This window comes from Mastacembelus armatus, chromosome 24, assembly GCF_900324485.2.
Source record: "Mastacembelus armatus chromosome 24, fMasArm1.2, whole genome shotgun sequence".
In the NCBI taxonomy this organism is placed as follows: Eukaryota; Metazoa; Chordata; class Actinopteri; order Synbranchiformes; family Mastacembelidae; genus Mastacembelus; species Mastacembelus armatus.
In genome coordinates, this window is record NC_046656.1 from 10,345,033 (window position 1) to 10,372,312 (window position 27,280).

Genomic DNA, 27,280 nt, shown 5'->3' on the forward strand with positions numbered 1-27,280 from the left:
GTGTAATATTTTTACCACTGCCCCTGAGCACTGTGCTGTGCTGAGCTATGGCAGGCCAGTCAAACACTAAAACAGCCACTGACCTCCACCATCATATTATGTTTCCTGTGACTCACCAAAACAGAGTATGAGGTTGCTGCTTTATACCATCCTTTATCATCATTGCATGTTCTCAAATCTAATGACGTTCTTTCCCCTTTCCTTAAGTCTTTATGTCACCTTTGATGAACTCATGGCCTCTTCACCAACAACACATACAGTACATAAAAAGCGGGAGATGTCGAACACAGAGCAAAGATCAGTGATATCTATTTGAACATTTTATGTGTTCACTCTTTGAATTGTCTTTTTGTTTGGTGAAGGCTGCTCTCCCGCTGTGCCTGCCCTGCGCTGCCTTCTCTTTATTGTTCCAGCTGTACACTTCACTTCAAATGGCATGGTTCATTCAATTAGATATTCCCTGAGCTGACAGCCTGATCGAGGCTGCTTCTTACCATTCCTGCATCTCTCTTTATCTGTACTGTGACTGGAGAGCTCCTCCCCAGAGAGCAGTACAACATCTCCCGTCACCTCACCTTCCAGTGCTCATTGCTTCCTCTCTCTGCCACTTTAAGTTTCCAAATGTGGCCCAACACTGCCCCCACAGGTACATGTCAGTTTTGCAGTTTTCCCTGGTTGGTGACAAATGGACAATGATTTATTGACTGCACTATTTGTCTTGTGAGGGTTGGTGTCATATATGATAATGTGAGATGTTAAATCCCAGCAGTTTGGGCCATCTTTTGTATTCACAGTGTAGAAAACTAGGGTCTGGCTGACATGACTCTTATAATAGATGAGCTTCAAGAGCAGCTTTAGTATTTTCATTTTAAACCAGTATCTATTCTAAAAGGTATAGGATACAAAAGCCATATACCATATGCAAGGCTTTGAAAGAAAACATCCTTCTGAGACCTTCATCTGTGTGCACAGATTTTTGATGGATTCCAGTGCATGCACAGTGAAATTCATGATATTTACTTTTGTGCCACCCAATATTGCACAAACCAAACACCAAAAAGCAGTATGCAAAATGTGTTTTCTATTTTTCTATTTTGGTGAGCAACTTTTTTTTTTTCATTTTTCACTGTGCGCTGATTCCTTCAGCTGTGAAATTACAGAGACTAATAGGTGTAAGTGTAGATCAACCTATATTACTCACACTGCAACTCACCTGACAACAGATTCATATAAAAGTAATAAAATTTTAAAAACCTTTTAGTGAATTGTGATGCCATGAATATGTAGATATGGTGAACTGAATACTAATGTTGCATTATGCTTGTTATATCATTTTTGTATTAAATTCATTATGGCAGCATGTTCATTCTTCAAAATCACTTGGATCAAGCCACTGTTCATAACTTGTACAAATCAGGATTAATGATGTTTTTTTTTTTGTTGGTGTTGTACTGAAAAGTTGTACAGCAAATTTGATTCTAGCCCTTCTTCTTCCCTGACAGTACCCATATTTTTGTACAGTTCAACTTGAATGCCCACAGCTTGTTTGGAGTTTTGGGTGTACAGTGTCAGCAGGGGATAAAATAGCCTCAAGCAGAGATAAAGAGCTGGTTACAGAGGTCTGGTAAGCTCATTCTTTTCTAACATTTCAATTTCTGCTTTTCCATTGTAGTCTTAGACCACACAGGTAACCACCTGGTTAAAGATCATGCCACATAGCTGCACCATCCCACTCAACCAGCTCATGGCTGGCAGATGCTACACTCCAAGTTCACCTGTTTCTTGTCTCGCTACAGTGATCTTCAAATAAAGGCAAAAATGCCACTAAGAAAACATATTTTCAGGATCCAAATTAGAGTCAGTTGACAAATTCACACAGCAAAAATTGTTTAATTATTATTCTTCTGTTTGTTTGTTTGTTTCATGGTGTTTGAACTCTGAAAAAACTGTATTTTGGAAAAATCATTGACTATGCTCAGTGGAGACCTTTTTATTTTGTGCAGTCCTGAAAGGTGAGAACAACTGCAGTTCCACTTCAGAGACAATAATGACAGAACACATCAACCTTGCATATACTGTACATCTTACTGCTTTATCAACTGTCTCATTTGTTACAGCTTGACACCACCTTGTTGTATAACCACAGGTAGAGGCGTATAGGTCCATTTCACAGCAGACACTTGAACTTGTCATAGGAAAAGCAGGCATAATAACATTAGAGCTGTGACAATGTCAGACCAGAGGTGTGTTAGAAAGTGTGAAAAGAAATTTCTATTCAGGGAATATTATCTAAATGAACTGTTATTTTATTCTTTTTTTTTTTTTCAAAGGTTAAGTCTTTATCATATGGATCTAATGTACCTGTGGAGTAACAGTAGTGAATGGATATTGCACCATTTTTACTTGTAGCATGAAAAGGACAGGCGTAGCTTCTAACATTAACCATGACTCTGTTCCATTTAAATGCCCCAGGAAGCCATGCCAGTGAGCCAAACTGCAGCAGGGAACTGGAACTAGCTCACCTAGATGGAAAGCAGCCATCATTAGTGTTATTAATTACACATCTGCATTTCCTGCTGGGATTGTGTCAGCAGTAAATAAATCAAATGGGTTTTTTTTTTAATGCTTGGGTGTATTTTATGATGTTACTGACATTACTGATCATTTTATGTCACATTAGACTGAAGATTTTATACTGCATACATACGTACCTCTATAGTACCACTGTAGGTGAATAAAGTCTATATTGTGTGCATTGCTAAAGAGATTTCTTGGTTGCCATAATCGCCTCTGAAATCTACAGAGGAATTAATGTTTGCTGAAGTCATCTAAGCCTAAATTGAGACTTTGCAGCAGGTGAAATGCTTATTCCATGGTGGTTTGAGAATGATCCGCTCTTTGACTGGAACAATTGAATCAGCCAGGTGTTCCACGCTGGACTGTAATAAAGCTTAGTGTGTTGCACGGCTCACTTCTCAAGGGAATACACTGAAACAGAGGGAAATATTACAGATAACACTGTACTGTGGTGTTGCTCTTTTCTACTAAAAGGGATACATGGATCATTTAAGATATCCTTGGCCACCCTAGTTACAGTTGCCTGAAGAAAATGAGGGCATCATGAACAAAACATCCAGTAATTATCAATACTTAAAAACAACTTATGCCATAGCCTGTGAGTCACTGCATAATTTCACACTGAGAAAAATCAGTCTTTACTCTTGCTGCTTTTTTTTCAATTAATCATTCTATTTGTTCTTCGTGTCTCTGGTTGCCACACACCGGTTCAACTCAGATGAAACTAAAGGGAGAGCATGAATGAGCTGTGTATTTTCTTATAGCCCTTGTGAGAAACGTTGCAAGAAGTGCCTCTCGGTCTAACAATTGAAAGCAGATAAACCCAGTGGAATGTTTCCATGCCAACAGTGCACTGTAACATTTTCAATTCACTTATTTTCCCTATAATCTAGGAGATGGATGGGAGACCTCTGCGATGTGTCTGGCAGTCAGTTGGTGCAGGACTGAGACTTTGGGTCCCAAGCCATCACACGAGGGCTTCCTCATTACTCACACTGCAACTCACCTGACAACAGATTCATATAAAAGTAATAAAATTTTAAAAACCTTTTAGTGAATTGTGATGCCATGAATATGTAGATATGGTGAACTGAATATTAATGTTGCATTATGCTTGTTATATCATTTTTGTATTAAATTCATTATGGCAGCATGTTCACTCTTCAAAATCACTTGGATCAAGCCACTGTTCATAACTTGTACAAATCAGGATTAATCATGTTTTTTTTGTTGTTGGTGTTGTACTGAAAAGTTGTACAGCAAATTTGATTCTAGCCCTTCTTCTTCCCTGATAGTCCCTGACTTCTTCCTCCTGATTTGCTTGGGCTAGTGTTCACTTCATGTTTACTCTAAATGTGGATCTTTGGATGTGGATTGTTTGTACACAATAATATATTTATAAGGGTAATGTACAAGCTGGACATGCACGCATGGTTGCACACAGATTCAACAATTGATTTTCCCCACATGCAAAGCAACACTGCAACATCCATCCATTATCTATACCTGCGTATTCCTTTTAACCAGGGTCACAGGGATCTGCTGGAGCCTATCCCAGCTCTCTTTGGGTGAAAGGCAGGGGTACACCCTGGACAGGTCACCAGTCCATCACAGGGCCACATAGAGACAAACAACCTCACACACTCACACTCACTCCTATGGGCAATTTAGAGTCACCAATCAACCTGACATACATGTTTTTGGACTGTGGGAGGAAATCAGAGTACCTGGAGAAAACCCACACAAGCACAGGGAGAACATGCAGACTCCACCCAGTAAGGCCCCTGATTGGTTTCAAACCAGGAACCTTCTTGCTGTGAGGCAACAGTGCTAACCACTCATCCACCAACACTGTTTGGGAAAATAAAATTGGAGTGCCCGTCCTAGCACCAACCTCTCCAAACTGTCTGCATTAGAGAAGCAGCAGGCACCCTCACAATACAGAGTAACATACACCTGCTCACTGTTGCCAGAGCTGCACTGAAGAAAAATGAAAAAAGTTAGCTAGTTAGGACAGTTCATCTGTCTACTAGTTGCTGTCAACCAGAGGTCTTCTGCCCCAGTGTAGCTTAAAATTAAAATAAAATATGCAGCTTAAAAATATTCCACTCAGTTATGTTTTTATATAAATTGATATCTTCTTGAGGTTTCACAAATAAGACAATAACCTGTGTATTTTTTTTCCATCTCAATGGATGGATGAGCCCTCTGGAAATCCATTCACAAGTGTAATGTGTGTTGTTAAGTGACCGGTTGTCTATTCAATGATCACCCAGTGTATATTTTTGAGGAAATTGAATACATATATATCATGTATATGTATATAATGTAAGCGCATTGCGTAAGAGACACAGGCGGGGGCTACATTTCACTGGTCTGACCACACAAAGGCACCGAACAAGAAACAGCCTTCTTTAGAAGAGGTTGGATGAAACAGACTTTTCAACATGTCCTATCAGTCAGTTGTCTTGGCAGTGGTGTACTGAGGAGGCACAACAACAAGAGTATTAATACACTGGCAGAAAAAAAAAAATGAAACTGAACATCAAAGCCAACACCTTCCACCCGCCTCCACGATGGACTGACGCAACATGTAACGCCTGTGTGTTCAGCTCCCTCTGTCCAAAGAGCCCCGGCCACCGTCAGCCTGTATTAATGCACAGTGCTGCACACACACTCCATGCAAACTTTCCTTTATGCATATGAATTAGTGCTTATACAACACATACATACACATTTGATGTACACAGATATCCTCTATCTTACAATCTGTCTAAGCCTTGAAAGGTTTTCTGCACATACTGTGCCTCCATTTGTAGGTTTTGATGTAATAATAATACCCATATTCAACTCCTCACACTATGTGTTCAGTATAAAGGTTTAAGGACATACTGCACATTTTTCTTCTGTTACTCCATAATGCATATATGTATTTCATTGCTACTGACATCTGTTAATTTTGTACATACATTAAAGCCCCCTTAGGAAAATTGGTGATACTGACTTGTATAAATAAAAACTGACTTGACTAGATTTTCTCTGCCTCATTATAAAAGGTTTGACTACTCCATTTTTGCAATTCCTTTTCATGCATCGTATCATTTCTATACAGCAGGTTCTAGGTGCATTGTTGATATAACCTTCTCTTTTCTGTGATCAGACCTTTTTTTTTTTTTTTTTTTTGCCACATTTTAATTAATAATTCCCCAATCCCCAATGGGATCATTATAGCTTCATCTTAATCCTGCTGAGCACAAAGAGATCTGTTGATTATGATAAACAGGACTTTGACAAACATGATTTATCTGTCGCCTCAGATTAAATAGGACCAGTCTCAAATCTCCAGCTGATAAATCCTCAAACAGCAAAGCATGATCTAAATATCCATTGTACATTCAATACGAATCAAAGTAAACAGTTTAAATTATTTTCAAAAATATATGAATATCTGAGTTATATATTTTCATTGCATTTTGAGCATGGCATGAAGAGGTCCTTTTCAACAACCTCCCTGAAATCTAACTATAAACTAAATTACCAACAAGACCTTAAATTAAGGTTTTATAAGTGTTTAATGAGAAAGGGTAAAGGGCTGCTTATCGACATATGAACAGTGCTGAGAAATGCAGAAACAGTATGTGTAAGTGCTGAAAGTGCAATGTTGTTTACTTCCACTGGCATTCAATCATGAATGTGAAGTGTTGCTGCCATCTAGTGCCTCACTTTCTTTAAGACAGAGAAAAGTAAGAAATTAACCACCTTAGTAAATCCTGGACAAACTCAATATATGGATCTGCACCTAATCCCAGCTGCCAATGCACCTGGCTGCTGCTTGTGCTGAGCTTACTCATGTAAAGTTTGGTAACTGAAGTTACAAGGCAGAGTAATTATCCACACTATGAGGACCCATCAGACTTTATTTATTTTTTAATAAGACCAATATCTCAGCATGTTTCCAATTCTTGGATGTGATGTGACGAGTGTTGTTTCACTTGAATGCATGCTGACCTAGAAATGGATCTTTACATCTTTAGTTGTTTTTCATTATGAAGTCCAGCTAATGTTTTTTAGGAAGAAAGGATGTCACCGCAACTACAAAAAAAAAAAAAAATGTATGACAGTTCATTTTCTTAATAAGCTCCATGCATGACACTTCTGAACAGGTTTCTATAACCCCACTAGTTCCCAATCCTGGTCCTCAAGGCCCCCCACCCTGCTTGTTTTTCAACTATCCCTGCACCTGTTGCTTCTGATTGGCTGAACACACCTGGTCCAAGTAATTAGCTGTGGGTACAGCAGGGATAGCTGGAAATCAAGTAGGACAGGGGGCCTTGAGGACCAGGACTGGGGACTACTGCCATAACCAGTGGGCTGTTCTACATTTAACTGAAACAGATACACCCCATTTTTCTGACAAAACAATCTAACAGTCCTTCAAGTGAAAACACCATGAGCTTGGGTCTTGATTACAAATATAAAAAGAAGCAAACAAGACAAACCAATGCATTTTAGATCTGTGTATTAAAAGATCAGTCAGGTTACAAACCTCTCTTTAATCACGCCTGTTAACTTTATTTGCATTATAGTTTATCCGGGTTAACTGTATTAATGGTAACAATTTTTTTTCCTGACTATCACCTGTGGGAAATTACAGAAACTTTCCCTGTGGGAAATTACAGAAACCAAAAACCATGAATAAACACACAGATCAATCAAGTTAGACAAGGAAACATTTATTTGCAGTGCTGAATTATCCCATCTTGGCTTGGCTTCCAGAGATCACGTCTCACATCAGAGGACATCTCAGCAAAAGATCTACCTAGTCCAGCTGTGTAAAAAGAAACCACGGGATTTGTTAAAGTTACACATATAAAAGCACCCAAAATGTTAAACATGCAAACTAAAAGTCAACGGACTGTTGACTACAATACGATATAACTCTTGCAGAACTACTTTAAACATGAATGCTGCTTAGACTATAAACGTAAAGTAGAACTATATTAATAATACACAGGTTGTATTGTTTACAGTGAGCCTCTATTACCTATACTACGATACTTGCCTTGACAAAGCCGATGTCTTTGGCGTACTGCCTGAAGCACTGGCGGCACATGTTGAGCCCGTATTTACGGATGAGACCGTGTCTGTTCGAGCATACCCGGCTGGAACAGAAGCAGAGCGTTAGTTTGGTTTTTATTTTGGACATTCAACACGAGTAGCTTTGCATCCACAACGATCAAAACCCCTTTAGCTGTGATGCGTTAGGAAGGCGCATCCTCCACCGCCATATTAGCTCGGGATCAGCTCCCATGCGGTACACATTCGGTGCTAAATGATTGAGCATCGAGAGGAACAAACACCCGGAGACTGACTCGTTTCAGCACAAACGTCAACAACTGACACATTTAAGGCAGAACTGACCAGGATCGAGATCCCTGTCCGAACTTTCTGGGGTGACTCCAGTAGAGCTGCTGATGGCCCATCTTGTCTCTTTCGCTCGACGGTCGGAAAGGAAGAAAGAAAGACGCGCAGGCGCAGATGAAGCTTCAGCTGCAGGGCTTCCGGCTGAGGAGTGTTGAGTATTGCCCCCTAGTGGCAGTGGGACGGGCTGCAGTGGGTATTATACAGTGTAAGCAGAAGTGTACGGCCAGTTATCAGGAGAAGCATTTAAATAATGCACATGAAACATGTACCAGGAGAAAAAAACTAACTTTCATATGTCCAATCATCAGCAGACCTCAGATGGACACACGTGTTTAACAAACTGAAACTGGACAATATTTTCTTTAAAACACCATATTTGATGTAATAGCTGTTAATTTCCACTGGGATCAGGTTGGTTTCTTTTAAAGACAATAGACATTAAGATCATTACATTTTTATCTGGTTGAAAATAAAATTTAACAATAAATAAATAAAGTAAAAATTTAAGAAAATTCTTCTACAGTTATGGGCAGACCTCATCTGGCTATGAACCGATTTTATTTCCATCAAAAGATGAAAACGCACTGCAGGAAAGTAATGAGACAAGCGTCTCCACGGACAGTGAATAATAGAACAACTGCTGGGTCACCCACTTTATGACGACTGGAGGTAATTTAACTAGGATATAGTACAGGCTATTCAAATAAAACTCTATAAGAGACAATATTATTTTAAAGTGCTGATGCTCTAGTTTCCAGCTGAGGGAGTAAATTATTAGCATGCACACCACTGGCACAGTAGAAAACAAAACATATTCTGTTTAAGGCTGTATTATCTATATTAATATATATATTCAGCCGATTGGTGAAGTTGTAAAGTACAATAAACCTGTCAGCAGGGTTCAAGCTGTTTTATCATGGTGTGGACGGAAAGAGGAATGGAGTAGGAGTTATCCTGAAGGAGGAGTTTGCTAGGAATGTTCTGGAGGTGAAGAGAGTGTCAGAGAGGGTGATGAGTCTGAAGCTGGAAGTTGAAGGTGTGATGTTGAATGTTGTCAGTGGTTATGCCCAACAGGTAGGAAGTGAGTTAGAAGAGAAGGAGAAATTCTGGAGGGAGATGGATGAGGTGATTCAGGGTATCCCTAGTGGTGAGAGAGTGGTGATTGGGACAGATTTCAATGGACATGTTGGTGAGGGAAACAGAGGTGATGAGGAAGTGATGGGTAAGTTTGGTATGCAGGACAGGAATGTAGAAGGACAGATGGTGGTAGACTTCTCAAAAAGGATGGAAATGGCTGTAGTGAACACATTTTTCCAGAAAAGGGAGGAGCATAGGGTGACATATAAGAGTGGAGACAGGAGCACACAAGTTGATTCTATCTTGTGCAGACATTTCAGAAGGTTCTTCCAGATGACTGGACAGCTACAGCTAAAGTGATCAGGAAGACAAGTAGGAGGGTACTTGGTGTGTCATCTGGAAAGAGGAAAGCAGATAAGGAGACTTGCTGGTGGAATGAGGAAGTTCAGGAGTGTGTTAAGAGGAAAAGGTTAGCTAAGAAGAAGTGGGACACTGAGAGAACAGAAGAGAACAGACAGGAGTACAGGGAGATGCAACGTAAGGTGAAGGCAGAGGTGGCAAAGGCCAAACAAAGGGCGTATGAGGATTTGTATGACAGGTTGGACACTAAGGAGGGAGAGGTGGATTTGTACAGGTTGGCGAGGCAGAGAGACAGAGATGGGAAGGATATGCAGCAGGTTAGGGTGATCAAGGACAGGGATGGAAATGTGTTGACAGGTGCCACAAGTGTGATGGAAAGAAGGAAGGAATACTTTGAAGAGTTGATGAATGAGGAAAATATTAGAGAGCACAGAGTAGAAGAGGTGACTGTTGTGGAGCAGGAAGTAGCAAAGATCAGTAAGGATGAAGTGAAGAAGGTGGTGAAGAGGATGAAGAGTGGAAAGGCAGATGGTCCTGATGACATACCTGTGGAGGTATGGAAGTGTTTAGGAGAGGTGGCAGTAGAGTTTTTGACTGGGCTACTTAACAAGATCTTGGAGAGTGAGAGGATGCCTGAGGAATGGAGAAGTGTACTGGTGTCCATCTTTAAGAACAAGGGAGACGTGCAGAGTTGTGGAAACTACAGAGGAATAAAGCTGATGAGTCACACAATGAAGTTATGGGAAAGACCAGTGGAGGCTAGGCTGAGGTCAGAAGTGAGCATTTGTGAGCAGCAGTGTGGTTTCATGCCAAGAAAGAGAACCACAGATGCAATATTTGCTTTGAGAATGCTGATGGAGAAGTACAGAGAAGGCCAGAAGGAGCTGCATTGTGTCTTTGTAGATTTGGAAAAAGAGTATGACAGGGTGCCGAGGGAGGAGCTGTGGTTTTGTATGAGGAAGTCTGGAGTGGCAGAGAAGTATGTTTGAGTGGTGCAGGACATGTATGAGAGCTGTAAGACAGTGGTGAGGTGAGCTGTAGGGGTGACAGAGGAGTTCAAGGTGGAGGTGGGACTGCACCAAGGATCGGCTTTGAGCTCCTTCTTGTTTTGTTTGCTGTGGTGATGGACAGTCTGACAGATGAGGTTAGACAGGAATCTCCGTGGACCATGATGTTTGCAGATGACATTGTCATCTGTAGTGAGAGCAGGGAGCAGGTGGAGGAAAATCTAGAGAGGTGGAGGTTTCCTCTGGAAAGGAGAGGAATGAAGGTTAGCCGCAGTAAAACAGAGTACATGTGTGTAAATGAGAGGGACTCAAGTAGAACAATGAGGTTACAGGGAGTAGAGGTGAAGAAGGTGGAAGATTTTAAGTACCTAGGGTCAACAGTCCAGAGCAACAGAGAGTGTGGAAAAGAAGTGACGAGACGTGTGCAAGCAGGTTGGAACGGGTGGAGGAAAGTGTCAGGTGTGATGTGTGACAAAAGAGTGTCAGCAAGAATGAAAGGAAAGGTGGACAAGACAGTTGTGAGACCAGCAATGTTGTCTGGTTTAGAGACAGTGGCACTGAGAAAAAGACAGGAGGCAGAGCTGGAGGTAGCAGAGCTGAAGATGTTGAGGTTCTCTCTGGGAGTGACGAGGATGGATAGGATCAGGAATGAGGACATCAGAGGGACAGCTCATGTTAGATGTTTTGGAGAAAAAGCCAGGGAAGCCAGATTGAGATGGTTTGGACATGTTCAGAGGAGGGACAGTGAATATATTGGTAAAAGGATGCTGAGTTTAGAGCTGCCAGGAAGGAGGCCTAGAAGAAGACCAAAGAGGAGGTTCTTGGATGTAGTGAGGGAGGACATGAGGATAGTTGGTGTGGGGTTAAATGGAGGCAGATGATTCGCTGTGGCGACCCCTGAAGGGAGCAGCTGAAAGGAAAAAAAGTTTTGTAATCTACCACACATGTAAAAGCAATGTAGAAGAAGAAGGAGGTGGATTTTATGGTGGAGATTAAATCCACAAGTAAGTTGAAACCAAAAACAATGCTGCCTGTTCTGACTGTGAGCATTGGAGCATCATTACTGTAGCTTAGAAAGTGTGTGGTTACAGCTCCATGGTGTGAATATTGTCAAACAACATTAAGCAACTTAGCTGCACATTTAGCAGTTAATGAGCTACTGTAACTGATGCACTTTATTGTTTTAGTGTAAGTGCTGTGAAATAGCAATAGCATGTAGTATTACAAAGCAATGCAATTATTGTTCTTCATTAGCTAATGAAAGAAAACAATACACATAAGCATGACTTAGCTCCACATGGTGAACTATCACACCACTGCTAAGTTGCATGGAAATATACATATTGGCTATGCAGATACACAAATAATTTATTGACACATTTATGGACATTGAATCCAGACAATGGACAAACCCTCAATAACTGGAAATCTGTTCTTCCATAGATGGATATTTGATTTTTTTTTTCAAAGAAAACAACCAGGTTCAAGTGAGAAAGTGAGGTCAAATAGACATTACATGACTGCATTGTCCAAATCAACCAATTAGAATAACAGTATAAATCAACATGGATCAATTTATACTACTTATTGATTATAGATTCTGTGATTGTATTGTAGCGGCCATAGGAGGGCGCTTGACGCAGAGGATTGTGGGTAAAAAGGAAAGCTGGTTATTGGTGTCAGAAGTGGGATCCCGGTTGTCTAGAAGATAAATGATGGATCCAGAAATACGTGAACTAGAACGAGCTGTAGCAGAGAGCAGTCTGCTGTTGGAGCTGTTATTATGCTCTGTGTTGTGTGACCAAATAAATACGCGTTCGGAGTCGTGCGGTGTATGGGGCACGGGCGCCTATAAGAAAAAGAGACACTGTGTGAGTGTGAGTTCTTGCTAGCTCTCATAGTTACCTTCTCAGCCAGCTTCTAGTTCGCCACAGTATGTTAAGTTTGCTATAGACAGCCCAGAGAAGGAAAGAGGAGGACAGTGATAGAGACAGAGAGCAGGGTTTAGTCCCCAGACGGACCCCTGGGAGACATAATAAGGCCCTGAATAAATACACATTCTCCTTGGAGACTGAGCCCCCCTAAAAACCTGATCCTAGGCTCCCCCTCTCTGTGATGATGAGCCTGTCAGTATTTAGGGTGTCTTGGGTGCCCTCCGGTGGAGCAGTGCATTGTGGGACAGCGGTAGGTTCCGTATTTGGGATTATTATAACAGCTAGCAGACAGTGTCGTTTACATGCTGGGAGGTATGGAGGAGTACGGGACGCCACCGAACTGATGTTTGTCGCTGAGGACCGCACCGTCGCTCCAGGTTTTAGGTAATCCCCCTAAACACAACTGTTGTGGTTCGTCATGGGCGCTGTTGTCGACGAGGTCTGGTCCGGACGGGCTGCTCGTAACGTTAAGTTGCTAGCTTAAGCTAACTCGATGTTAGCATTTCTTTATGGTCGCTGCCTTAAAAAAACGGAAGCGGACACGACACATGTTGTTTGGGGCCGCTAACACAGCATTTCGACTCAGTTGTCGAAATAATTGTGTCTTAGGGTGAAATAATGGAGTGAAGCTGTCGGTTTGCCTGACAGCGCCCAAGTCAGGGCAGAAAACCCAGCGGTCGTCCGAGTGGTTACCGTTACAGTGCATGTCTAACCGAGCAACACAGATCAGACCCAGGAGGGTTAGGGGGAAATACAGCAGATCAGAGAGGACGACACAGTTAACAAGCCGTAGAGTTACATGGACATGCTGCAAAGGTATGAACTATGTGGGTTAGATAGCTGTGCTGTTTGATCAGACACAAACTGTTTTCCTTAATGTGTGCGTCAAATTTGGCTGTGGTTTATAGCACCTCCCCGGATGCCATCATTAATATGATCAGACGGTGTAATAGCTGTCACATGCCTGTGCTAGACTGTGGTAGTCCCAGACTGTGGTAGTCCCAGACTGTGGTAGTCCCAGACTGTGGTAGTCCCAGACTGTGGTAGTCCCAGATTGGTCGTTCAGGTGTGAAGAGCCTCCAGGAGGGGAGCAGCCTGATGAAGAGGTGAGGTAGGAAGCCAGAGAGATCACTAATTCAGCAGCAAATAAACCAGGCAGAGCTGGTTGGTTGTTCAGATCAGAGCAAAGATGATTAATTGATATTGGAAACGCGTTTAAAGGACAGAGGTTTACACAGAGGGGCATACAGAAGTATGGAGCAATAATCAACAGCGATGATGTGTTTAAAGACTAGTACTATGAGGAGGAACAGAGGAATAACAGAGACAGGTGTTAAGTCATGTTTGTGGTTTTAATGATGCATTTTTTATAAAGACCATTGGCCAGTTATATTAAATGAAATTACTGTTGCAGGTATAAAGCTGTTAGATTATAGTTACATATAAACAAAGTCATACCTTTATTATATGATCTAATTTAATTGTTGCATAATGTTGTATATTGCTGTACATGAAACCGAAGTTCAATGTGAGGGTGAGGGCTGATTCTTGAACCACTAGTTTGAAATAATTATTTTAACTTAAGGTCCAATTGTTGTATTTTTCCAGGGCTTTAAATCACATTTCATCTTTTTCTTAAGATTGAATTTGCAGAAGAAATGTGGATGTATGGGATTTCAGAAAAAAACGCTTATAAATGGATCTGGAGTCAAAATTTTTATTATTGGTTTATTATTATTTTTCAACCTACAGTTGAAACAAATAGTAAAAGCTAAACATATCTTAACATTTTGTTACATTCTTATCTGCACCATTCTAACATTATTTCCTGATTTATTTTTAATTCAGGTGGTTCATGCACACTGCTGCCCTGCTGCCCCCGAGCACCCGTCATGCCTTATGGAACATTTATCCACTGCCAATGACATTCCACCTGGATCCATGTTTACAGCAATTCACTTTGCCAACAATTAGCCTCGTAACAGCATAACAGCTTTTAATCAGGCTTGCTCCCTGTGCAAAGCACACCATTAAAACTGCAGACCTGTGCTTTTGGTTTCTCTACAACAAAGTTCTGTCCTTCGCAAGTGTCTGACCCCCTATCATGAGATTCCGAATCTATAAGAGGAAGGTGGTGATACTGACTTTGGTGGTTGTCATCTGTGGCCTAGCTTTCTGGAGCAGTGGGAGGCAGAAGAAGGATAGTGGGTGGAGAAGCAGCAGCATTAGCAGCAGCAGCAGTAGTAGCATCAACAACCATATCCAGATGCAAGCCACGGCCGCAGTCAGCCGAGCACCTGTTCCGCCTCCCATTATAGAAACAAATGACACACATTCAGAGAGAACAAAGGGTAAAGAGAAGATACCCAAGCCAGAGGTAGATAACACCACATTAGTCTACCGTAGCATCGTCTTCCAGCTAAATTTTGACCAGACAATAAGGAATGAGGAGAAGTTTAAGACAGCACGCCTGAAGGACGACCTGGTTGTGGTTGTTCAGGTCCATAATCGGCCAGACTACCTTAAACTATTGGTGGACAGTTTGCGGAAGGCCAGAGGTGTGGAGAGCATACTGCTGATATTCAGCCATGACTACTGGTCCCCTGACATAAATAAAGTTGTGGCCTCTGTTGACTTCTGTCAAGTCCTTCAGATTTTCTTCCCCTTCAGCATCCAGCTGTACCCCCAGGAGTTCCCTGGAAATGACCCCAGGGACTGCCCTAGAGACATTCCCAAAAAAGAAGCCTTAAAGTTGGGATGCATCAACGCAGAGTACCCTGACTCATTTGGCCACTACCGGGAGGCAAAGTTCTCCCAGACTAAGCACCACTGGTGGTGGAAGCTCCACTTTGTATGGGACAGAGTCCGGGTTCTGCAAGACCATAAAGGTCAGGTCCTGCTGATTGAGGAGGACCACTACCTGTCTCCGGACTTCATCCATCTCTTAAAGTTGATGTCTGCTCTCAAAAAGGAGCAGTGCACAGACTGTGACATCCTTTCACTGGGGAGTTACAGCCACGTCGGCTACTCCAGCAAAGCAAATAAGGTGGAAGTAAAAGCCTGGAAGTCTACTGAGCACAACATGGGGATGGCTTTCAGTAGAGAGACCTACCAGAAGCTCATTCAGTGCACAGACACGTTCTGCGCTTACGATGACTACAACTGGGACTGGTCCTTACAGCATCTGACTGTGTCCTGCCTGCCCTCCTATTGGAAGGTCATGGTGAGTGAGGCACCACGGATTTTCCACGCCGGAGACTGTGGAATGCACCACAAGAAAGCATCTTGCATGCCAATCAGCCAGAAAACCAAGATAGAAAACATCCTACAGAGCAGCGGGAACCAGCTGTTCCCAAAGAACCTCCTGATAGCAAAGAGACTGCCAGCCAACGGGGCCGGAGGGGTAGCCCCACATGTGAAAAATGGGGGCTGGGGAGATATCAGGGACCATGAACTCTGCAAGAGTTACATTCGATTACAGTGACCTTAATTGCTACTATTATATATTATTCTCTCTTTTGCATCCTCTGTAAAGAAAAAAGCCTTTTAAAAGTAAATCTTTATGGACTACTCTTCATATTGCCTGTTTTATTGGACTGTTCCAAATAAAGACGAATGTTGGATTTTTGGCTTCTTTAACACAAATATGTCTTTACACTCAATTATTTAAGTGATTCCTGGCAAGTCTACTTTGTTTTGAAAGTTGTAATTAATAATACACTAAACAATATATTGGTGTGGTTTCTCTAACAAGGTGTTCATATTAAAGTATGTCTGGTTACTTTAAGTTGCCAAAATTGTAAAGCATTTCTGAAAAGTGGCAAATTGGGACCAGTAGACAGTCATAAATTTGGAGAATCTCTAGCAATCCCACCATGCATGCATAATTAATTAGAAGTTATTTATAACACATACATTTACTGAGATCAAAGGAGATCCTTTGAGACACCTTGTGCCATTTAAATAATTTCCCACTTAGCTTATCCTCTACAGGTTTTTAGAGCAAGCCGAGAGCCTCATTACTCTTGTGACTTTAGAAAGAATATCACTAAAGGTGCACATGCCAGTGATTCTTAGGTGATAGGTCACACAAAGCACAAAGAAAACTGGTTTTGTTTTACATCATGCCATGCTTCACAAGGGGGAGTGCGTGGCCGCTTTTATTTGGTAGCAATTCATCACTGTACAGCTTAACACGAGATAGAATATACCAATTTAGGGGACCCTATCAGAGATTCTGATTTTACGGATACATGCATACAGTGCACCTAGAGAGGTCCCAGCGCACTGATACAACTTTCTTGTTTGTGCTGTTGCTATTGAAAATGCATTTACATTTTAAGTGCTTAGACCCCAGCTCAGTATTGATGGTTTCTGCTGAGGCTGCATTGATTATGCCCCCCCTCCCAAACCCAGCAGCAATGTTTACCAATCAAATCTGCATGCTGTTCAAAATCTGGAATAACTGTAAACTTCTTACTGACTGCATTCTCCCCATACAGTTTATATTAAATATGTCCTCTCACAGGGTTTGCTGGAGGCCTTTTAGAGACTCTGCTGAAGAAATTCCTAAACACTCTGTGAGTGAAATATAAAACGCTTAACGTAAGGGATAGTATTTATCACACTTGTTCACTAAGGCAAATCTTCAAGACTGATGAAGCCTAACAAAGCTTCCTCTGTGACAAACAGACCACTCAATCTCTGCAGGCTAAACAAGTCCAATTTCATTTCCTATCTGTTAACTTTAATTCCTAATGCAGTGTGAAGACATGTGATTCTAGCTAGGACTTCTGTGCTGAAGTCATGTGTCATGTGCAAATTGTGCAGCTTCTCCCTTTGTGGAGGCTCAATAATTGGGCCTGCACCTCAAGGGAAACATGGCTTAGAATAGAAGTGAGAATAGGAGCAAGTAGCACTGTGCTCTTGATTCTTGGTGACTAATGGATAACCAGTGCAGGAGCTTTTAACACCGCAATGTGCTTTTTGCTTTGAGAGCTACAGTATATACTTGCTCTATGTAAGAATGAATAGGAAAAACACAATATTTTAAGTTGTGCATCCTTCATGGGCCAGTTATCTGCTGTCTATTAATCAGTTCCAGGAATATAAAACATTTTACACTGAGACAAGACAATCAGACAGCACAAGAGTACAGATTGGCCAGGAAACAAAATGGAAATATAAAATCACAAACAGATTACTCAAAATTAGAAAAAAATATATTGGAATGATTTTTAACCCAAGAGGCAGAGTGAAAAATGTTGAATGAAAAGATAAGCCACTGTCTAATTTAAATTTAATCCTTGACTGTGTTAGCCACAGGCTTTATCAGGTCTCTGAAAAAAAAATCTTTTAAGAGTAGAAAGTTTAGATTTCATTTTACTGGGTGTGGAATAATAACTTAAAGGAGTCAGTCAAACGAAATTCATCATAGAAAATATATTCTGCACCTTGACCTGGCTACACTATCATAAATAAATAAAGACTTATTGTAGCAGTGGAACATTTAGTAGCTAAAGAATATTACATTTTCTTCAGAAGCAAGTGAATAACAAAAACAGAGCTAAAAGGAGATGGGATATTAAAACTTCATGTACTAGGTGGCCAGAAACACGATCGGTAATGTTACCACGCAATATTAGCAAGTGTTGGAATAATCTGGTTTACCAATATGTTTGCCAGATTAAATTAAAGTGTCAGTTTGTGATTTGCTTGCTAGCACCTCCTGAAGCTTAGGAATTGGTCTGAGGGAGACCTGGTGCAGACAAAGATGGCAGATTGCAACCGGGATGTCAGCTTTTTTCAGAAGTAGGATTATGATTAGGGTGAATATTAGCCCTAACCCCTAATCCTAAATCTATCCATAACAATAACCATAAGCCTGTCAAGGTTAACAAGTTCCAGCTAATACCCACCTTCCTGCCAAGCTCGGCAGTCTGCCATCTGTCTCCAGGCAGGTCCTCTCGGTATGTTTTGGCACAGGCGTGCACTCTAGTACCCTGTAGGCTTTGGTCCTTAGTAGCAGACACATAAATGGTTATTTACATTACATTGACAAGATGCTGGGTAGAAAAAGAATAAGGTCCTAGCTCCCCAGTGTGCAAATACAGCCAATTTAAAGAGGGTGTTTAAATGATATGTTCTGTTTATAATCCTATTTATTATCCCTATTTCCTAACATTGGTCAGGGTTTTATTTCTAAACTCTCTACGCAACAAAGAGCTAAATAATTAACACAGTGGAATTTTTGTTTGAAAAACTAGGTTAATTTGAATATTTCTGTGATCTGGAAATGATCTGATTAGCTCTGTTTGTTCAAAGCAAAGCCCTCTAACTAACAACTAATAACTGTGTGTTATTTTGTAAAATGAATTGTATGTGCTCATTTTCTCTGCACAGTATCTTAAACTGTCCTATATTTTTCAACACATCAAATGCTGCTCATTCCTTGTGCTTATAGCGCTTGGAGACTATATTAATCATTCATAGCTATTGCACGCATTGCTTGGTAAACAAAACTCTAGGTCAATATAGGGAGGTATGCAGACAAGGGAATTGCATCACTGAGAGGATGATTAAAGCAAAACCTTAAAGCAGCAAAGAGTTTTGCTCTCAATATATTGAATTCCTTTCAAGTGGGATCTGTTTCCCTGAGGATGCAAGATGAATGTACCTGTTTTCCAAGCTCACACTGTATACCAAAGAGTTCTGATCAAATGACCATAAAGTCGAAACACTGGTTGGTTAGGTTTGTAAAATAAATAAAAGTGTTGACAGCATGTATGTTGGGTGTACTGCAAACAGAACCCAGCATAAAAGTGAATATAGTCGCTGTGATGTTTTTACGCAAGTTGTTTTTCTAAGCGCTAATCCTGATTGATACCTCCACAGCATTAATATGTGCCGCCCAGGGGGAGATCTGACAGTCAGTCAGAGTCTGTCATGTGGTGAGTGACACCCTGACAAGATGATCGGGCCTCTCCAGCCTGCAGATCACACTTCCCGCCCCTTCCCTTAGAATAGCAAAGGGTGCCTGTTTAATGGCTGTGAGCGCCTGTGTGTTTCTTATAAATGCGGCTCATAAAGTAGCAGCTGTATTTCTTACTTGGAGTATAAAATATATATGAAGTAGCAGGGCTGTTTTTATAAGGGACAGAGAATGAGAGTGAAGTAGCAGGGCTGTTTTTATAAGGGACAGAGAATGAGAGGGATAACAGAATACGCATTTATATGGAGGCTGGTTTTATTCATTTAATCAAATACAAGTTCACTAAATGGGTATAGAGAATACCCAAGCCCTCATTTGTCTGAGCAATACTGCTCCCTATGGGTTGACTGGAACCACAAGTTTCCATTTTCATAATACTGGTTCACAGTAAATAAGTTTAGCTGCAAATGTAACCAGTAATAAAATGGTAATTCAGGCAAGGAACTGAAGAAAAGAAAAAGTGCTAAATAAAGATATAAAGTCAACATGTGGTGTGTGAATGCTGTAAGGAAAAGTGCCCATGTCCATTTGCATTATAATTTTTTTTCCCGACATTTACAATTTTTTTTTTTTCCCCAGACACATTGTTTGCTTGCTATTATACATATTTCCTCTAACTGCTAGTAATTACCATAATTGTATGATGCTGAATACTACTCATGCCTTTGCTTTAGGGTGCCACTTCTAACTGGTTAAAAGACTTTTGTGGGCCTGGCTAAATATGAACAAACTGATGTCATTCTTGTATGCATCATTCAAAACCAGGATCGTATGTATTAAATGGGATACTGAATTAGTCTGTGCATTTTCATTCTGTTTTCATTAGGGAGGGTGATACTGTTTTTAAAAAAAGGCAATAATCTTAAATTTAATTACTACAACTCCCATATTCTTAGGATTTTACTCATAAACAGCTGAGCGTATATAGGACATCATAGCTTGTTTTGGGTATAATTAACTCTGTTAATATTTTAATGAATATTTCATTAGAATGGTGGTCTATGAGAGATTGCACATACCTATCAATTTATATAGTAGTATGCTAGAGCAATCTCACTAGGTACATGGTAGGGCTTAAAATAATGTAATGTTAACAGTGGCGCCACCATGTGGCTAGATACAAACCTCTACATCTTTAATTTTACACAATCTCTTGCTCCCATATGCTTACAAATAGAAATATGCTTTTTCTTCCATATTATCCAGCTGATTAGTTCTCCCAGCATTGGTGGCAACAGCAGCTTCCAAAATCAAACTGTATTTTCTTCAGGAAATCCATATTATAGATCCCTGTAGTGACTATCACATCAGGGCATAATGTAACAGGTCAGTGATATCTGGAATTAATACTATCAAATATGTGCATCAACATGTCAGAGAAACATGACCTCTGACCCCCTGTGAAGGGACAAAGGAGGTATAATTGCAACTAACGGAGCATAACACAAAATGTTACACAAAGGCATGGTTTCATGTTGTGTGTAAAGAAGTCACACAAATGAGCAGGTGGTCTGTCAAAGCTGTTTTAATAGGCGTCACATGGAGGAAAAGGCTCCCACTACAAAAATCTTCACTCTTCCTATATGGGTGCTTGAAAAAACACCCTCACCTCAAGCACTTACACTACCACCAAATGCTGACATTTGTCAGATGGTATTCAACACAGTGTCAAAAGTTTGTTCACAAGTTTAGCATCAGTTCAGTAATTATTACTCACAGGAGTCATGGATTCCAGCCCTGTCTGCAGAACATGTTTGTCAGTCTTGTTAATTAAAGTGAATCCACACACATGTTGATGGATGGGACTAGTGCTAATGGGTGACGAGAACTATGCCAGCGTTAGTCTTTCTGCAGTTTACCTGAGCTCAGAGTGATGGCTGAATTACACCGCTGCACATGCGCCTACCCGCCTATGTTGTAAAAGGAATCTGCAGCGACAGGCTAGCTAGCATTCAGCACTACCTGTTAGATAAGAGGATTTCATAGACATCTCCTATACCAAACATTTCATTAATAAAAATACACCTGAATTCTCTTTATGTACAACAGAAGAAGAAAAAAAAAACATTTTCACCTGCATATTCAAGATTTATTTTAATATTAGGTATAGATTTTCTGTATTAGAAATATCACTATTTTCAGAAATGAGAATCTTTCAACTAATGTAATGATCATTTTACCCCATAAATCATTGAAGAACAATATTTACATATAATACAGAACCCATTTAATCTGAAACAATATTAAAATAAATGTTCAATAGATACAAAGGTTTTAAATTCTATTTATATTTCAACTTTGTCAATAAGTCCTTAGACACTCCAAAAATGTAAAGCCATTCTCCTCTAACAAACTATTGAGTGCAAACAATTTTTTTTTCCATATAAAAAACTATGATTGCAGCATCCAGCTTTGAGAGAGGGCAATACGCCATTTCCCTAAGTGCTTCCAAATCTGTCTTCAAAGTATTTTTGTTTCACCATCATGAATACAAAATGGGAAAAATCAAGAGTGAAAGAATATCTGTGCAAAACACACCTTAAAGTGTGGTAGCTCTGATTAAATATTTGCAAAGGAAGTAAAAAAGCTCCAGTCTTTCTTGAACTGGTGTTTGAGGACTGTGGCTGCACAAGGAATCGCCCAGGAGGTCAAAACAAAACAAAACGAAAAAACAAATGAAAGGGACCTAGCATTGGGGATATTCTGCTGCTCTAAAACAACCCTTCATCTTACTCCCTCTATCTGTGAATACATCTGAAGAAAAAAAATGTAAAAATGTCCAAATTGAACACACAGACAGACACACACAGGTTAAGCTGAGGCGTTATCACATTACTTACACTGTGTCTAGCCTTTAAAGATCTACAGGCACAAAGGATTGGGTACTAGTGTTTGTTATTTGCAGGTTAGACACGACTTGATATGACCATAGATGCAACAGTGAGCCAGTCAACACCTCCCATGAACCTCCTGGACGATTTAAAGCTTGCCCTCTTACATCCAATAGCACCCTTTTCACCCCGAGACAAAAGGGGGTCAAGTTTCTAACCCTGGCTTTGCCAACGTAAGTTATCTACACGAGCAGTAACAGGGAAAAAAAAAAACAAACAAAAAAGCATCTGGGTAGTTGTAATGTTGAGAGTGAAGGTGACACTGGAGGTCATGTGGTATGTGACAGTGTGTGAAGAAGCGCTGCAGGGCCTTGGCCTTGGTCATCCCTGTCTCTGTTGCTTGGAGCTGTCATTAGCAGCACCAGCACTGGGGCTATACTACTGTTCCACTGGGGGAGTTGGCTGGGTTGTTTTGAGATGATAGTAATCCCTGTGGAAGAAACAGATAACACACATTGATAACAAACAACCGTGTAACGTAAATGGAATAAAAGAGGAAGAACAGTGAGGCCAAGAGGTTTACTGTCAGAGAAGGTGTGCTATTACTGTAGCCATCAAAATACTGAGGGTTTAGTATAAATCTGCCGTGCAGTAACAAAAACCTTTGGTTGCACACAGTGGCATTAACAGCTTCTGAATGCAGCAACAAAACGCCTCTACCCAAAACAGTGTGAGTTAAGAGGCGTCACATGACAGTATCCTCCAGGGGCCTGTCACTCACCACTTTCCCAGGCCTAGCCCATGTGCAAACGAAACCCTCCTGACAGGCTGTTACCAGACAGTCCTCAAGGAAGATTAACACAGTGAGTCTCTCGTGAGCGATCTTCTTACACACCAGTGGCTCGAGCAGCGGCACTTCCTCCATGCGTGGGCACAGTGTTGTACCTAGAGTCTTAGCTGCGTCAGCTTTTGCCGTCCGTGCCGAGCTAAGCTGGTTAAGCTTGTCACTGCTCTTGCTGCTGATATGACCCATGCTGTGGTTTCGTTTGTGGTCCTTCTCATGGCGCTCCTTGCGTGACTCATGCAACGATAGCGTTGCAAACTTGCTGACTCCACTGGCAATAAAAGCACTGTCTATGATGCTGTTGCCCTTGTTTGTGGTGGTGTTGGTGGTGCTGCTGCTGCTGTTGCTGCTGCTGCTGCTGCTGCCTGTGTGACTGTTGGGGTTGCTGCCCCCTGCTGGGTTGGAGGAGTGTGGCAAGCTATTGGATCGAGGCAGGGTGCTGGGGAGGGAGTTAGCAGGGTTACCACCACTGGAGCTACTGTTGCTCACATTGTCTTTACCATTGGTGCCACTGGGATTAGTAGTGGTGGTGGATACAGTAGTAGTAGTAGTAGTTTGTCCAGTGGTTGGAGGGCTTGTGGCACTCATAATATTAGTGTGAGTCCTAGTGCGGGACAAAGGGAGATGAGGGAAGAGAATGTCCTCTGTAAGGTCCCACAGACACAGCTGGGTATCCTGGCCCACTGAACCAAACCTGTAGGTCACACTAACAGGTCTACTGTCTGTAGAGTTTCTCTTAGAAAGCCGAGAATGAGCACTGTTAGTTCTGTCTCTACCTGCACCAAAGGGAACCTGCTCATGGAAGTCCTCGTCACTGCCGCTGAACTCAGCAGGGGGGTCACCGTCCTCCACGCTGGTGGTGCAGTGGTCAAATGCCACAACACTCACCCACGACTTGTGACCATGCCCCCGTGCAATCACTCTGCAGTCTGAAAATGACCACACCGTCACCAAGTCATCCTCCCCTCCTGCCACAATGTATCGTCCGTCAGGGCTCCAGCACACACACAGTAAGCCACCGAAGTAGCTCTTCATTGTTCCATGGAGCTCTGCAGCGTCGAAACCGAATACTCGCAGGAAACCATCCTGGCTCGCACAAGCCAGAAACTTGCCATCCGGGGAGAAGGCAAATTCATTTAGTGCCCCTTCACCTACCGTCCAGCGTAGTAAGGGGTTACGAGCTGATTTGCTCTTGCAAGTATGCACAGCATAGTTTTCACCCTGCTTAAGGAGCTGGTAGTGAGGTGCAGTGGTGCCACAGGTGTTTTCCACATTGTACAAGTACATGCTGCCACTGGAGTGAGCCACCAGAAACAGGCTCTCTGAACCAGGAACCCATCGCACACATGTTACTCTCGACTTGTCTATAAGTCTCTGGAAGACAGGGAGAAATGAAGAGAAAAAAAAAACAAACAGTCTCATCAGGTAGTTGCTCCAAAATTGTATTAATAGTAGATTCAGTGGACTAACCAAAACAAAATATAAGTTTAATTAAATAGTAAACACAGAAAGCAAGTTGTCCAGTTTCAAAACAACACTAATTGAAACCCACCTCTTCATTGAAGAGTTTGCTGGTTTCCTTCTTTATGGGATCTATGAGCTGCACTTGTCCAGCAGAGAAACCCACCAGCAAGGAGACGCTTTCTGCTGTAGCTGTGAGAGGATTGAAGTCATGACATGTAGGCTGCGTCCCTTTGTATATCCTCTTGTCTATGGGCTTACTGAGATCAGCAGCCTAGAACAATAACAAAGACACACAGATAAATAACTATTTGCGTATTCCAGTCACATTTAAGAACGTCAAGCACCACAGGGAGACAACTTATCCCAAATCAAAATGCCAGAAATTGGGTCAGTGATTCTTAAGCTTGTTTAGATGTTTTTTGTTAAGGGGCCAATGTGAAACACTGAAAGACAGAAATGGTAAAAGCAGGTGCAGTCACAGCGAGTTAGTTAAAGTCAGAGCTGAAAGTAACAGGTGCTCATTGGACAAATAATTTATTTTGAGCTGAATATGGAAAATCATAGAGTGCTGTAAAATCATCATGTAAGACGACAGTCAACTTTCACTCTCATCCTCCCAAATACGCACTTAACTGACAGCATTTCATCAGTCACTGACAGGAGTGTGATCTGCATGTATCTCTCACTAAACTATTAGGCTGCTACACTTTTCACTTTTTTGGATTGCCCATTTTTTAAACTAGTGTCTCATTTGACGTGTGTGTTTGTAAATCACTTTGTCCCTTAAGTCCAAACTTCCTGGTTTCAAAAAAACATGTTTAGGTGATGTCAGTTTTAAGGCAATTAAAACTTACCATACACTCACCATATACAAATCCTGTTGCTTCACTTGGTATCGTTTTGAACTGCAGTATGTGATAGGTTTATAATAATGTGGTAATTATCAGCATCCAAAACAATTCAAGACTTACAGCAATACTGTTTTACACTGAAGGCAAATACTCTTGTCATTCTGCTTTTGGTTAAAGTGAATTCAAGTCAATACAAAAAAAGAAAAAACTATTGCTTACTCTCACAGCATCTGACAGATTATATGTCAGAATAATAGCGTCCACTGAGTATACCTACACTGGAAAAACACCAACAGCCTTCTCATTTCCCGGCCAGGCTGCTATTGTTAGACTGCATATTCTGCAGTTGCCTCAGGGACAACCACATCATCAGCATGATCACTACTGTCACAGTCTCCATCCCTGCTAAACAATACCAAACGTGGCTTGCTGCAATGACATCATCAAACAGTGGATCACTTTGCATCACATCTAAAGCAGTGAGAACACACAACATGACCAGTAACAAGCACCCCTCACTTCCAGTCCAACAGCTTACAGTGTGAACACTGTAGAGGGTCCACTGCTGACAACCTGCCTGATTCAGCCCCATCGTGCAAAGAACTGGGTTATACAAACACATCATTAGCCAAGACACGACAAGCCTTTTCTCGCGTTATGCTGTCCGCTGAAAAATCTCATGTCGCAGCTTGTCGCACACCGACAACTCACAGAGATTGGCCACCTCTGAAGTCTCATCGAAACAAAAACAACTGTGACGATGTTAGCAACGAAGGCTAATTAGCTCCTAACTTAGCCAGGTCTGCTACATGGCCTTGTCTTAACAACCTGCGCACTTTAATGGCAGCAGCTAAGAGAGTTGACAGCCGGGGTGCAACTCGTTTCAAGGTGCCAGATCAACGAGCCGCTCCTGGACAGCGCGGCTGTGGTCTCTGCAGTCGATCTTGTTTACCTTTCTCACGCCTTTGTAGATATAAAAGTACAGTTCCCGGCCCACATTGAAACAGATCCTGTCGCCGTTGCCGGACTGGTCGTTTACATTGACGAAGGAAACCTTGACAGGATTGGAGCCCTGCGAGTTGAAAGGCACCCTGTTCGGGCGGCTGTATTCGGAGTGAGTGAGGAGTTTGTAGACGCCTTCTCGTGTGGTGAACTGAGTTTTAATTTCGTTCATCTCCTTCCCTCCTCCCTCCGCCGCCATCTTGGAAATTGGCGTTCATCCTTGTCCGAACCCCGGATGTTACGGACAGCGCATGCGTTGGACTGTTGAAGTCCTTTAGCCATGCGTACAGAGAAATAGAAACTTTATTTATATTATAGAAATATTCACATTTATATTTATAATAAAGTCACGTGAGAAAAAAATGTGCAGGAGTAGAAATGGTAGAAAGGAGCTTGAAACACGATCACCCACAACTAACAAATGAATGCTGTTTCTTACAGAACATATGAAATGAAATCACGGAATAGCATATAGAATCTCTCCTGGGTAGTGACAGCACAGAAAAGAAACAATGCAATTGAATTAAAGGGCAATAGAAAATCACAATTATATAGAAAATACGGACAATGGAAAAATATGTTAGATATGTTTAAAATATTAACGATTATTATGTATTTACCTTTACCCAGAGAAACCACTGGTCATCTATCTATCTATCTATCTATCTATCTATCTATCTATCTATCTATCTATCTATCTATCTATCTATCTATCTATCTATATTCATAAAGAAACAGTTATCCCAGGACCTGGCTCCACCATAGAGGTCCAAAAGCAGACACATCCTTTTCAGTATCATACTTAACTTACACAAGTAAGGACTCACCATCTTAGTCTAGATAACTACTTGAACTATAGGGAACCTGGCTCTACCTATTTGAAAATATCATCTTGGAGTGATTGCGACAGTTCTCCAA

General features: G+C 41.3%; 3 protein-coding genes across 4 annotated transcripts; 1 reads left to right on the top strand and 2 right to left on the bottom strand.

Annotated features, from left to right (window-relative positions):
• Positions 1 to 7,079: 7,079 nt before the first annotated feature.
• On the bottom strand, positions 7,080 to 8,151 carry rps29 (ribosomal protein S29). The gene is made up of 3 exons (XM_026318975.1): positions 7,999 to 8,151; positions 7,640 to 7,739; positions 7,080 to 7,405 (listed from the first exon to the last, which is right to left on the bottom strand). The coding sequence occupies exons 1-3, from the start codon at positions 8,058 to 8,060 to the stop codon at positions 7,397 to 7,399; spliced, it is 171 nt and encodes a 56-aa protein (XP_026174760.1). The 5' UTR covers positions 8,061 to 8,151; the 3' UTR covers positions 7,080 to 7,396.
• Positions 8,152 to 12,607: 4,456 nt separating this feature from the next.
• mgat2 (alpha-1,6-mannosyl-glycoprotein 2-beta-N-acetylglucosaminyltransferase) lies at positions 12,608 to 16,024 on the top strand. 2 transcript variants are annotated; one of them, XM_026318973.1, is made up of 2 exons: positions 12,608 to 12,763; positions 14,228 to 16,024. In XM_026318973.1, the coding sequence occupies exon 2, from the start codon at positions 14,484 to 14,486 to the stop codon at positions 15,861 to 15,863; it is 1,380 nt and encodes a 459-aa protein (XP_026174758.1). In that variant the 5' UTR covers positions 12,608 to 12,763; positions 14,228 to 14,483; the 3' UTR covers positions 15,864 to 16,024. The 2 variants fall into 2 exon arrangements, with proteins under 2 accessions (XP_026174758.1, XP_026174759.1); XM_026318974.1 differs by lacking the exon at positions 12,608 to 12,763 and adding an exon at positions 12,778 to 13,195.
• Positions 16,025 to 20,879: 4,855 nt separating this feature from the next.
• wdr20b (WD repeat domain 20b) lies at positions 20,880 to 26,603 on the bottom strand. The gene is made up of 4 exons (XM_026318727.2): positions 26,313 to 26,603; positions 24,598 to 24,780; positions 22,983 to 24,419; positions 20,880 to 22,691 (listed from the first exon to the last, which is right to left on the bottom strand). Exons 1-4 carry the CDS (start codon positions 26,559 to 26,561, stop codon positions 22,635 to 22,637), a joined length of 1,926 nt encoding a protein of 641 aa, XP_026174512.1. The 5' UTR covers positions 26,562 to 26,603; the 3' UTR covers positions 20,880 to 22,634.
• Between the last annotated feature and the right edge of the window lie 677 nt (positions 26,604 to 27,280).

Excerpts from the sequence above, each read along its gene's own strand:
- wdr20b (XM_026318727.2), bottom strand. The coding sequence starts at position 26,561 with ATGGCGGCGGAGGGAGGAGGGAAGGAGATGAACGAAATTAAAACTCAG. Across the intron at positions 24,420-24,597 it reads GCAAACTCTTCAATGAAGAG|AGACTTATAGACAAGTCGAG; the intron begins GTGGGTTTCAAT and ends CCTGTCTTCCAG. Across the intron at positions 22,692-22,982 it reads GGGCTAGGCCTGGGAAAGTG|GGATTACTATCATCTCAAAA; the intron begins GTGAGTGACAGG and ends TTTCTTCCACAG.
- rps29 (XM_026318975.1), bottom strand. The coding sequence starts at position 8,060 with ATGGGCCATCAGCAGCTCTACTGGAGTCACCCCAGAAAGTTCGGACAG. Across the intron at positions 7,740-7,998 it reads GGACAGGGATCTCGATCCTG|CCGGGTATGCTCGAACAGAC; the intron begins GTCAGTTCTGCC and ends CTTCTGTTCCAG.
- mgat2 (XM_026318973.1), top strand. The coding sequence starts at position 14,484 with ATGAGATTCCGAATCTATAAGAGGAAGGTGGTGATACTGACTTTGGTG.